Here is a 14,307-nt window from a genome sequence, read left to right as displayed (position 1 = left end):
GCTAAAACAAAAGTGGTTCTTTCAATGCAACAAATTGTCCAATCCACAACATCTTCAACACCTTCCATATCTCATTATCTAAACGACTACAACTTCTAATTTCATTGACGCGCATGTTATACTGGTCCCATAAAGTTATCCAAACAACCGAGCCATGGCTACACATAATGTCTACACTATAGTGCCAGACATTAAACAAAACCCTGGCGTCCCTCGAATCGGATCACGCGGGAGTATTAACGGCGATCGGCCGCGAGGCCTCACGCCACTCTGACACGCTTGGCTGTAGAACACCGTGACCGCCGGGGCACGACCTCGGGGCACGCGCTCCTCCTAACCGAGTAAGTAAGGAGGAGGACTGATGGATGGCCGATGGATTAACGCACCCCGGAGGATGGCTGTGGATGACCGATGGATTAACGAAAGCCGGAGTATGGCTGGTGGATGGCCGATGGATTAAACGCACGCCGGAGGATAGCTGGTGGATGGCTGGTGGATGCCGATGGATTAAACGCACGCTGGAGGATGGCTGGTGGATGACCGATGGATTAACGAAAGACGGAGGATGGCTGATGGACGGCCGATGGATTAAACGCACGCCGGAGGATGGCCGATGGATTAAACGCCACGCCGGAGGATGGCCGGTGGATTGAACGCACGCCGGAGGATGGCTGGTGGATGGCCGATGATTAAACGCACGCCGGAGGATGGCCGGTGGATTAAACGCACGCCGGAGGATGGCTGGTGGGATAGCCGATGGATTAAACGCACGACGGAGGATGGCCGATGGATTAAACGCACGCCGGAGGATGGCTGTGGATGGCCGATGGATTAAACGCTCGCCGGAGGATGGCTGGTGGATTAAACGCACGCCGGAGGATGGCCGGTGGATTGAACGCACGCCGGAGAATGGCTGGTGGATGGCCGATGGATTCAACGCACGCCGGAGGATGGCCGGTGGATTAAACGCACGCCGAGGATGGCTGGTGGATGGCCGATGGATTAAACGCACGCCGGAGGATGGCTGTGGATGGCCGATGGATTAAACGCTCGGCGGAGGATGGCCGGTGGATTAAACGCTCGCCGGAGGATGGCTGGTGGATGGCCGATGGATTCAACGCACGCCGGAGGATGGCCGGTGGATTAAACGCACGCCTGAGGATGGCTGGTGGAATGGCCGATGGATTAAACGCTCGCCGGAGGATGGCTGGTGGATTAAACGCACGCCGGAGGATGGCCGGTGGATTGAACGCACGCCGGAGAATGGCTGGTGGATGGCCGATGGATTCAACGCACGCCGGAGGATGGCCGGTGGATTAAACGCACGCCGGAGGATGGCCGGTGGATTGAACGCACGCCGGAAAATGGGTGGTGGATGGCCGATGGATTAACGCACGCCGGAGGATGGCTGGTGGATGCCCGATGGATTAAACGCACGCCGGAGAATGGCTGGTGGATGGCTGAGTGATTAAACGCACGCCGGAGATGGCCGGTGGATTAAACGCACGCCGGAGGAAGGCTGGTGGATGGCTGATGGATTAAACGCACGCCGGAGGATGGCCGGGGATTAAACGCACGCGGAGAATGGCTGGTGGGATGGCCGATGGATTCAACGCACGCCGGAGGATGGCCGGTGGATTAAACGCACGCCGGAGGATGGCTAGTGGATGGCCGATGGATTAAACGCACGCCGGAGGGATGGCCGGTTGGATTGAACTCACGCCGGAGGATGGCTGGTGGATGGCCGATGGGATTCAACGCACGCCGGAGGATGGCCGGTGATTAAACGCACGCCGGAGATGGCTGGTGGATGGCCGATGAAATAAACGCACGCCGGAGGATGGCTGGTGGATGGCCGATGGATTAAACGCTCGGCGGAGGATGGCCGGTGGATTAAACGCACGCCGGAGGATGGCTGGTGGATGGCCGATGGATTCAACGCACGCCGGAGGATGGCCGGTGGATTAAACGCACGCCGGACGATGGCTGGTGGAAGGCCGATGGATTAAACGCACGCCGGAGGATGGCTGGTGGATGGCCGATGGATTAAACGCTCGGCGGAGAATGGCCGGTGGATTAAACGCACGCCGGAGGATGGCTGGTGGGTGGCCGATGGATTAAACGCATGCCGGAGGATGGCCGGCGAAGGAGCGGCCACGAATAAACCGCCCGAGGAGCAGAGCGAGAAAGAGCGAGAGAGAGAGAGAGAAAGAGAGAGAGAGAGAGGAGAGAGAGGGAAGAGAGAGAGAGAAGAGAGAGAGAGAGAGAGAGAGAGAGAGGAGAGAGAGAGAGAGAGAGAGAGAGAGAGAGAGAGAGAGAGAGGAGAGAGAGGAGAGAGAGAGAGAGAGAGAGAGGAGAGGAGAGAGAGAGAGGAGAGAGAGAGAGAGAGGAGAGGGAGGAGGAGAGAGAGGAGAGAGAGAGGAGAGAGAGAGAGAGGAGAGAGAGAGAGAGGAGAGAGAGAGAGAGAGAGATAGTGAGCGAGGAGCGTGGGAGCGAGGGAGCGAGGGATGGGCATGGCACGGCAAGGGGGCATGGCAAGGCTTGGCAAGGGGCATGTCAAGGCAAGGGGGCAAGGCAAGAAAGTCTTATCAAGATTATATACTATCAAAAATTATTAGATAATAACAAACAATTTGAATAATAATTCGTATAAACTGTTTACTAAAATGTTTTTGCTTCAATAAATTTTTAAAATAAAATAAATATGTGCGTTTCGTATTTACTTTTGTACATTTTTTAATATTTTTTAAATATTCTATATATATGATAAATAATATATAACAGCGTAAAACATATTTTTTTATGTATATGTATATTTACAAAATAAATTAGTATAGATAACAATCTAAGATCTAAGACATATGTTACGCTGTAACGCTGCACACACATACACACACACACACACACACACACACACACACACACACACATATTTCCTTTTCTTTTTCTTTTTGTCTTGTTTTATCGCGATGCGAGGGAGAGGTAGAGGCCGAGAAAGAGGCAGAGGCAGAAGAATAGGAAGAGGCGGAGCTGGTGAAGAAAAAATATATCGGGCATCAACATATTATTACCAAAAATAATCTTCAATAAATAATAAAGTAACAATTAATATATATTTCATTTATACATAGCTCTCTCTACTCCTAAAGCTAACTCCTAAATTTTTGCCTTCCTGAATTAGTGTTTATAAATATTTATTTCATTTTATTTATAATTTTTACATTTATAAATAAATATATATATATATTTTTTTTAATATGCATATATATATATGGAGGGGTTAAAGCCATAGTGGTGTAAGTCAATTTTTTTGACCACTTTTTTTTCTTCTTTTTTCAACATATCTGCATGTGTAGACTGCATCTATGAACTTAACTCGATAGGTTAAAAAAAGTGACTTACACCATCACTATGGCTTTAACCCCTCCATATATATATATGCATATTTAAAAGTTATAAATATAAAAATTGTAAATATAATTAAATAAATATTTATAAATATGACGTAGCGCATCGTCGACTTGGCAGTCGGCGAGGCACGAGACACGATACCCAAAATGCGTGGCATCGTGGCAACGTCGCATAGCCGGCGCGTGCCGCCGCTGCGGCAGCATATCCCCTCCAGCTGGGTAGTTCGTACACGAACCATCAAAGACCGACAATATCGAAAAGTGGATGTATACATAGCACGGACTTGAACCAAATTCATCGACACTATCGAAAAGTGGATGTGACTCGTAGTTCCAATTCCTGAAAGTGGATGTGTGGCGCTACTGTACGGCCTAGCAAAAGCGTCCCAAGAAAATCGCCGTCATTGCGCCTCTCATCCTTCTCTCTGGTTAGTCCGGACTCAATCCTAGGGGCAAAGTCTGTCGGTAAGGGGCAAAGTCTGTCGGTAATCAAAGCACGGAAATGCTGGTCTCGACTTTTGAGGGGCCATTGGCTATCTTCTGTGAAGCCACACAGCCAATTAGGAATGTTTGGTGTAAAACTCGGGGCAGATGGCGCCATGGCGTCCAGTCCTGTCATGGCGGCGTCACCAACACTAACTCAATATACATGTGTGTGTTGGTGTATCTGTGAGCACATCCGTGAGATATAAGGTCTGTTTTCTGTTGCTGCACTGCTGAACTAGTGCACTCTAGTACAGAACTCTGTAGTACAGAACTCTGTAGTACAGAACTCTGTACTAGAGTGCACTAGTTCAGCAGTGCAGCAACAGAAAACAGACCTTATATCTCACGGATGTGCTCGCAGATACACCAACACACACATGTATATTGAGTTAGTGTTGGCAGAGAGAAGGATGAGAGTGGTCATGCCCGCATTTTAGGTGGTCCCCGTCCATGAGCGCCTCTATGTGCACAAAACGTGCACATTGAACTACGTAGCCATGTCCACGAAAATTTCTGATGGGTAACGCGTTATGTGCACGCTCTATTGGTTCTGTTCCGTGCTATGTGCACGATCTTTTGGTTCTGTTCCGTGCTATGTCGAAAGCGTCGGTAATGCATAATACTTGTATGGAGGGGATGTGCTGGCCGCGGCGGCCGCGCTCGACGCTCGACAACACTCGGCAAGCTTCGAGCCAGTTCGAGCGAAGAGAGAAGGACAGACATACGATCTGCTGTCTCCTTATTATGATGTAGCTGTAGCTGCTTAGCACGCATTTCGGGTATCGCGTCTCGCGTCTCACCAAGCGTCGAGTCTCGAGTTGGCAAATCGACGATGCGTTGCGTTACATTTATGTTTCCACTTACGAATTTTAATTGTTATGTTTATAAATATATATTTATTTAATTATATTATATATGAAATTTATAAATATAAAATTTACAAATATAATTAAATAAATATTAACAAACATAAAAATTAAAGTTTGTAAGGATAATGTATAAAAATAGCAATCCTTGTTTTTGCCCATACGCTTTTTTATCTGAAAAAAGTCCTACATTAAAAACATTAACTTTAGCACAGTATAGCATAATATTTAAAAATATTTAAATGCATAATAATAATTAAATAAATATTAACTATCGAGAAAAAAATTGTAGTGTTGTTTTTACTCTTATTAAGTATATAATTTTAGCTATCCATGTTTAAACGACCAAATCACGAGCGCCAAAAGAGAGATATTGGATTAAAATAGAAACAATTTATTAAACAAACAATACACACGGTTAACGTTTCGACTGTACTTATAGTCTTCTTCGGAACGGATTGCTATGAAAGAAGAAAATAAATATCAAAAAACATGATAACGTGTTTAAGTTAACATTTTAAAACATTAAACAATCTCTTAATAATAATATAAATAAAATAAACAATCTAATTCAATCACAAATATAAAAACGCCGAAATAATCGAATAAAACGATGACAATATAACTATAAAATTTATTTATATTGAGAAGTAAAGAAGGTAATCTCTTCCATCAGAAAAAAATGTAAAAAATTGTTAAGGAGATATTCTGGTTTGAAAAGTCATAAAGAAAGATATTTTTCAGGAATTTTTTGCAGGGAAACGAAAAGAGCGAATAACGCTAAACTGTATATACATGTTTATTTAGCCTTATTTTGAAAATATATTTTTAGTTTTAAGTAATAAAAATGCTCTTCTTTTCCATATTATATCCTGTCATTAGAAGGTGTAAATGACAGACGCGAGACGGTGTAAATGATTCTAGCTGTTCTAAGTATCTGAAACGCAAAAACCAAAAATTTTTTTATTCAGGAGAAGTGTGGCTATCGTCTGAACTAGAACTGAACTAATATTTCCATTCTGGCGGCCTTTTTATTAAAAATATTATAACTTTTTTCGAAACTTTGGAAGTATTTTATTAAAAGAAAAAAAAACTAATAAACGTATAATGTTTATTCTAGTTCAGACGATAGTCACACTTCTCTTCTGAATAAGAAAAATTTTGGTTTTTGCGTTTCTGATACCTAGAACAGTTGGAATCATTTACATCGTCTTTCATTTATACCTTATTCTAGTGACCAGGATATAACATAGAAAATAGAGCATTTTTGTTACTTAAAAATAAAAATATATTCTCAAAATAATGTTAAAAGAACATGAAAAGTTTAATGTTATTCGCTTTCTCCGTTTCCTACAAAAAATTCATGAAAAATACCTATTTTTACGAACTTTCAAATCAAAATACTTCCTTAATTTATTATTTGTTATTAATATATATTGTTGGTAATTCATATGTAAGTAATTAGAAAGCATATAGTACAAAATAGTTTCAATATTCAAATTATTGCAATAATGAAGAAATCAATTATTTACAATATATTTACATTTTCTTCTGTGTCTGTATCGTATGTATTATTGCAGACAAGTTTCTTTGCACGTTTACATTTCTTTTGCAGATTTTTTACAAGCTTATCTTTCACAAGTGTGATATGTCAAATACAGACAAGATTTTTGCACGCTCATCTGTTATAAGCGTAATGTCAATTGCAAGATTTTCATAATCAAACGTTCAACATTTTCGACATTTTTCTACAAACGAGGGACCAGCAATATCGTCCGCAGCATGTAGCCTCATAGGCCAGTCAATTTACGGTTTTAATCGAATTTGAATTCGGAAGTTTAATTTATGTGCCATTCGATATAGTAAATGGCACTGCAGATATAAACATATCAATTTTGTGCTTTGTAAAAAAATAATAATAATAAAATATAAATTATAAAAAATTGGTCCCTTTCGACCTTTTACTCGAAACGCTGCGAAAACCGTTCGAAATACAGCAAAATTGCACAAAGATAATTTTGTAGAGAATTAAATTTCCTATAAAAAGATCCGGGAGGAGGGCATTTCTCTTGTAAAATTAATAGCTCAGACATGAGCCGAAGTCGCGCGATCAGGAATTCGCCAGTCGCTAGCTCTGGTTAGTTGTAAAATTCAATATCAATACTTTAGCATTGAATGAAAACTCTCAAAAAATTCAAGGCTTAACTAGGTAAAATAGGAAAGCTATTTCTGGGTTCAAACATTTTTTTATCGATAAATTCAAATTATGACAGTTGTGTGACAAAAATTTATTTTTCGTTCGATACTGTATAACTTTGATCGGCTATATCTCGGAAAGTATTAACCGGAGTTCTATTCTTCCTCTATGAGAAAGCCAAATTAATAAATACTTATTATGCATCAAATAAAACACAAGAGCTTTCTCATAGAAGAAGCTTTATGAGTGAGCGAAATCAAATGGTTGATGAAGCAACGTGCAAATTCTTAATTTGCACACTTAACAATGGTGAAGAAGCGATGTGCAAATTCCTATAGGAATTTATTAATTTTGAATTCGAAGTATAGGTTCCAATCGAAATCCGCATGAATATAGAAACCGGGCTAATTAAGAACCAGCGCGGTAAATGATGCGCGAAAGTTTTATTTATATTTTTATTTTACATATTTTCCAACCTTTGACTGCGTGACGACTAGATTTGCCAGACTTGAAACACAGAACCTGGAAGGAAGTTCCAGGTTCGAACCCCCTGGCAGAGGTAATATTTTTCGCAATGATTTCTTTACAGTTATTTAGATGCATATAGCATCAAAAATTAAATCGAATCGATTTAATTAGGTGAAGGGGGGGATGATTTTACTACTCCAACCGGAGCTGTGTTTCAAGTCTAACAAATTTAGTCGTCAAATGTTAAATGTAACGCAACGCATCGTCGATTTGCCAACTCGAGACTCGACGCTTGGTGAGACGCGAGACGCGATACCCGAAATGCGTGCTAAGCAGCTACAGCTACATCATAATAAGGAGACAGCAGATCGTATGTCTGTCCTTCTCTCTTCGCTCGAACTGGCTCGAAGCTTGCCGAGTGTTGCCGAGCGTCGAGCGCGGCCGCCGCGGCCAGCACATCCCCTCCATACAAGTATTATGCATTACCGACGCTTTCGACATAGCACGGAACAGAACCAAAAGATCGTGCACATAGCACGGAACAGAACCAATAGAGCGTGCACATAACGCGTTACCCATCAGAAATTTTCGTGGACATGGCTACGTAGTTCAATGTGCACGTTTTGTGCACATAGAGGCACCGCCGTAGAGTTAGCAGACAAATTGAATATTTTTGAATTATTCTTTTTCATATAATTTGGGAATTATTTGGGGAAGTTTGGGAAAATTGTTTAAACATTTGGGAAAGAATAGATTTTTTGTTATTAACAAAATTTATCGAGCGTCAAGTTAGCAGATAGCGACTAGGTTTAATGTTTATTATAAATGGAATCGATTGGAAATCATTTGGGGATGACATCTTCATTGTAATTTTTATTTAGGAAAAGTCGCTTTTTTTGTAATTTAAGGTGGTTCAAACAGTAATTTGAAGTCACAAAAACAACTATTGTTACTAGTGACAAATATGAATGATTTAGTATGTAAAAATCAGCATACATTTAAATTAATTATTCCGTAAGGTGTTTTCTCATTTAACCGTTGCTATAAACTGAAAATATCAGAGCAAAGTCACAAATTTGATTAGAGTTGGTGATATAACCATAAATATGATCACGCCGGTAAGAATAAAATATACTAAAATAGAAAAAATATACGTCACAATTTTTACAATTCCGCGATAGTGAATATATTCATACAAATGCCGAAAAAGATATGTTATCCTTATAACCTCCATTCAACGGTGGGTGAATGGTAGGACACGCGTCTTGTGCGTCAGCTGACGCGTGCGACGTTGCCAAGCAGCCACTCAAGACAGCCGCCATGACTCTCGTGTCGTGTCGAAACGTCGAAAGTTGCCGAAAGTTTGTCGAAAGTTTCGCTTTATTTATATACGGTACGGTCAATCAATTTGGTGTCGCGTCAGTATCTTTAGAAATGTTTATTGCATCGATTAAACAGTTTTTTATTTGTTCATCTACTCGAGAAGTATGAACGTATTCCATAAATGTGCGATCTGACCCTCCTTTCCCTATTATCACCATGTAAAATTGGCAAAGTTTACGGACATATATCTCCGGAACCAAGCGGTAAAAAAATTTGAAATTTTTCAGACACACTTTAGGAACGTTAACCTTTCATTTAATATCATATTTTCCGGGCTATCTACATTTGACCTAAATGCTTGAACCACCTTAAATAAATCTTTGTATTAATGTTCTTTTTCGCTGCACTTCTGCACTAGTACATACAACAAGTGAACTTATTGCACTAGTTCAGAAGTGTAGCGAAAAAGAACAAACCATTATCGGCAGTAGTGTGAAAGTTCGACATGACTCGACATGACAACATACTCCGAAAAGAAAATTTGTAGATGTTATTTTCTTTATATATACCTACGTATATTCACTTAATGAACACATATGTGTATCTCTACACATATATTTATGTAATTTGTAAGATTATATATAAACTGCAATAATTAATTAAGTTTAAAATGTTTTATCGTGAAGAGGTTAGTATTTATATTTAACATACTATTTGAGCAATATTTCTTGACGGGAAAGCAATTCGTGTTAATTCATAAAATATATACGTATATTCACTTAATGGACACATACCTACTACGTTTACGCGAGCGTTACTTGAAGATGTATGCGAGCAGTCATTATATATACTGAAGTCTTTGGTAAATGTGTAAAACGTTGAAAAGCTTTTAATGATTTCGGAGAAAGGATTTGGTGGAAATTATACAGATACGTAGATATATATTGTAAGATTAGAAGATATATTGTTTATAAGATATAGAAAATTTTGCCATATCGACTTATGGATTATTCCGTACATTTTTGATATATTAAATCTATGCTATTTTTTTCTAGTATTCATATTTCGTTTAACGTGAACCATACAGTGGATGCAGATGCCGAAGAGAAAATGAATCCTACTAGTGATAATGTAGAAATTGGCGAAATAAAGAGCAAACCGACTTTTACAGTAGATATAGTGAGGAGTAATCAGACTCTAGGCTTCACGTGTTCTTTTAATAATCAACCTGGTGCATCGGGTGCAGATGATAATTATAGTATGTACACTTGTTATATCTTCTCTTTTAAAATATTGAATATAAAAAGATCTCTTGATTTTATCTTGATAATTATTTCTCGGTATTGTGAAATCACTCTTCCGTATATTATAATTAAATGCTACAGATAAAATCGATATGCGATTTAATTTGTTATATTATTAGTTTATATTATTTGTTTCTTTAATTTTTTTTAAATTGTAATTTAACTTTCTTTTTTGCAGATGACATATTTGGCATCGATGAAGTCTCGCTGTATGAAGGAGAACACAGCGATAAGGTATACTCTGTAGCTGGTGAGATCATCGATGGTGTAAGTATTTATATTCTATCTCTATTTTTTTCTAACATGATAATTATTTAACAAAAATTAATATAATTAATAATTAAATACGTTATTAATTAATTTTATATAGTGATAAATATCGTTAATCTTCAGAAACTTAATAACCGGTACTTTAATTGCTTTTCGAGAATATCGCTTTGATACTTAAAAGTTTTAAAGTAAAAAATTAATGGAGTCAAAATACATCCAATTTGTGAAGATTAACTATCTCCCCAAAGTGTTGAGTACAAAGTGGCTACATTATGTATGGTTACTTTGATTATTGATCTTTGGGAAATTATAAACAGTCTTATAAAGCTAACTCATGATCTTCTTTCATGTGTGCGTTGAATTAAGATTGTGACATTTTATTTTAAATCTTTAGTTGTTACTAATATGTTTCCTTAATTCTCTTTTTTCTACAATATTTAATATTTCTATAACCAGTCATAGGCACAAACAAGACAATCCCCTATAAGTGTTAATTAAGCTTCTTTATTATATTAAATAAAGCACTATTTATTTTACAGTATCTGTACGACCTACTGATGAACTACATCGAGGAGAAAGGCATTTCAAATGAATTTGCAGAGAAACTGATCGATTTGAGCGCATGCTACGAGCATACAGCTTATGTTAGCCTACTGGAGGGCTTATCGAAATTCACATCCGGAAAGTAATTCTAGGATCTAACATTAAGTTTATGCGATTCATGATACTGTAGTTTGTAAGAATTGTTAATAAAAAGATGTGCTGACGCGTATTTTTACTGATTAATTTCCAAAATACTCAAACAAAATGGAAATAGAAAATTAGAATAAACGATAATTTTTTTGTTTGTCTTATTATGTGAAGAGAAAACATAATTTCCTGTTGAATAAACTATAGTTTTTTCATTTCATAAGTTTTATAAAACTGAATTAAATTAGAACTAAAATTTTTATTAAATATTTTAAAAGAGTTTGGTCACACACACGTTAAGATAATTCTCTGTATTTTTCTATTCCCTTGTTCTTGCCTATTTAATAGTTTATATATATATATATATACATATATATATATATATATATATATATATATATATATATATAACATGTTACATGTTTGATATGTTACATAAAAAATACAAGTAGAGTGCTTTTTCTTTATGTTTTTTAGAAGACAGCCATATGATAGAATGTAACTTATGTACTGTATTGTATTATAAGTTGTCTAGTGATTATAATGAATAAGAATGAGTTTATAGCATAAATCAACTTGTACTGCTCTTTTAATTTTGCTTATAATGTAGAAAAAAAAGAAAATATAATATATTACTGAAGTTTTTCTCTATATCATCTCCTATATCTCGTTTAAATTCTTCTGATACTTTATTTACTTTGAGGAATTTAGATTTTTGCCAACATTAGATTTAAAATTCTTGAAAATGGATAGTGTAACTTCCTTGCCGATTATGTTTTCTTGATACTTTGGAAAAAAGCATGCTTATTCACAAGACAAGTATTTTGTGTTAATGCATAGACTTAATTAAATTTTTAAAAATTACAAAATAATTACATTGCTTTTGCACTTACATTCATGCTTATTCGTTCTTACATTATTTTAATTCTTATAAAATACTCAGACGGTCAAGTCTGTCAAAAGCAGAGTATCTGCTACAAATTTTTGTCAGCAGAAAGACTACAGATTTGATGACGGTTCTGATATATTACATGATGTCAGTAGAACGCTAACAGAAGTATAACAGAATCTGCTAACACAATCTAAATAAATATGTGTTCATATGTGTTCACATATGTGTTTATTAAGTGAATATACGTAGGTATATATAAAGAAAATAACATCTACAAATTTTCTTTTCGGAGTATGTTGTCATGTCGAGTCATGTCGAACTTTCACACTACTGCCGATAATGGTTTGTTCTTTTTCGCTACACTTCTGAACTAGTGCAATAAGTTCACTTGTTGTACTAGTGCAGAAGTGCAGCGAAAAAGAACATTAATACAAAGATTTATTTAAATTACAAAAAAAAGCGACTTTTCCCAAATAAAAATTACAATGAAGATGTCATCCCCAAATGATTTCCAATCGATTCCATTTATAATAAACATTAAACATAGTTGCCATCTGTTAACTTGACGCTCGATAAATTTTGTTAATAACAAAAAATCTATTCCTTCCCAAATGTTTAAACAATTTTCCCAAACTTCCCCAAATGATTCCCAAATTATATGAAAAAGAATAATTCAAAAATATTCAATTTGTCTGCTAACTCTACGGCGGTCATAGAGGCGCTCATGGACGGGGACCACCTAAAATGCGGGCATGACCACTCTCATCCTTCTCTCTGCCGGTATTCATAGTCGGATCTTATTTCAAGACCGTCTTAAGTGATATCTTAAGATGCTAATACGGCTCTGTGATTGGTTAATGACATCTTAAGATTGTACTTAAGACGGTCTTAAATATAAGAACCGACTATGAATACCGGCCTATATCTTGGGACTAGAGTTCCTCTAGTAAGAGTTAGGACACCCCGGTCTGACTTCTGATTGGTTCCGCCATTAAGAATGGGGAAGACGTTAGTGGGAGTGAGACAAAGCTATAAGTAGGAGTGAGACAAAGACCCATGAAAAGTACGAGTGGGGAGGCTGTCTCTCTCGATCGTTCGCATAATTCCCCATTAATGGCGGACGGTGTCCTAACTCTTACTAGAGGAACTCTACTTGGGACGAGGTGAAAATTACAAAAGTGAGGAAATTCACTAGAGAATCTACAATTTCATTTGTCGAAATCTAGTAAATCTGTTCACTTTTGTAATTTTCACCTCGTCTCAAGATACAGAATCGACCCCCAGGAATTTAAATCGAAGAAAATATTGAACACCAAATTGGTTGTTGAACGAAATTCTTACGGGGCTTTATATATAAAATAATTTCCAGGGATCTCCGGAAATTTTATAACAGCCAATTATAACACATTTAGGACAATTTCGATTAACAAATTCCGATTAATGTCTATTTCTATTAATGCAGATTAACTTTAATCTCGATTTAATTTACTTTTTACACAATTATAGATAAAAGTTACTTTTTAAAATTAACTAATTTTCTTAAAAGTAAATTTTACGAAAAGAAATAAAAAGTAAATTAAACCGAGATTGAAGTTAATCTATATACATTGATAGAAATGGACATTAATTCGCAGTGAAGATAGCACCGACATATAGTTGGCAAACAAATTAATAATTATTGAAAATTATCTTATCCAATCGTTTGAAAATCATTTGGAGATATTTGGAAAAAACTTTTCAGAGTTTGGAAAACCATACAATAATCACAATTAATTAAAATTAATTAAGCGTATAATTAGCAGAAAGTGTCTAAAAAATATTTTTTTTAAATCCAATCGCTCCTGAATTATTTGGATAAAGTGTCGATATAATTTTTATTATTTAGAAAACAACTCTATTCTAATAAAAATTAATTAAAGGCGTCCAACGGCGGGTATGCTTCACGGGCTTGGAAAAATTAGAGGGGAAAGAAGACCCTGTTGAGCCAGAGGGTTGAGCTTGACTCTTAGGGCCGGTTTCACCATCTCCGATTAACTGTAACCTTTGATTAAGGGGTTATACTACCTTGGCGCACTGAATAATGAACCCTTTTTTGAGAATTTTTTTCTCGAAAACTACTCAATGGATTAAAATGAAATTTTGAGACTTTATTATACATGTATTAAGGTATACAAAAATAATTTTTATTTAAATTTAAGATACAAAATGGCGTCGTGGCACTAGGTAACTCGAAACCACGTTTTTCAAATTTGCGTACATCGTAGCTCGCTCAATTTTTATTGGATTGACTTGAAATTTTAACTGCAGCTTCTTAGACAGATTATCCATCAAAGTACATAGGATTATAATTTTATTTTGAAAATTCGCGAATTGACATCAGTTTTAATTTTGTTGTTTCATT

General features: G+C 37.2%; 1 protein-coding gene across 2 annotated transcripts; it reads left to right on the top strand.

The window, feature by feature from the left end:
* The first annotated feature begins 9,225 nt into the window (after positions 1 to 9,225).
* On the top strand, positions 9,226 to 11,096 carry LOC139783907 (complement component 1 Q subcomponent-binding protein, mitochondrial-like). 2 transcript variants are annotated; one of them, XM_071723066.1, is made up of 4 exons: positions 9,226 to 9,438; positions 9,806 to 10,008; positions 10,233 to 10,321; positions 10,864 to 11,096. In XM_071723066.1, the coding sequence occupies exons 2-4, from the start codon at positions 9,861 to 9,863 to the stop codon at positions 11,011 to 11,013; spliced, it is 387 nt and encodes a 128-aa protein (XP_071579167.1). In that variant the 5' UTR covers positions 9,226 to 9,438; positions 9,806 to 9,860; the 3' UTR covers positions 11,014 to 11,096. The 2 variants fall into 2 exon arrangements, with proteins under 2 accessions (XP_071579167.1, XP_071579168.1); XM_071723067.1 differs by lacking the exon at positions 9,226 to 9,438 and adding an exon at positions 9,526 to 9,696.
* The last annotated feature ends 3,211 nt before the right edge of the window (positions 11,097 to 14,307 follow it).

Source organism: Temnothorax nylanderi, unplaced genomic scaffold (genome assembly GCF_030848795.1).
Source record: "Temnothorax nylanderi isolate EJ_2023f unplaced genomic scaffold, tnyl_v1.0 TNYL_tig0558_pilon, whole genome shotgun sequence".
NCBI lineage: Eukaryota > Metazoa > Arthropoda > Insecta > Hymenoptera > Formicidae > Temnothorax > Temnothorax nylanderi.
This window is presented reverse-complemented; position numbering and strand designations above follow the sequence as displayed.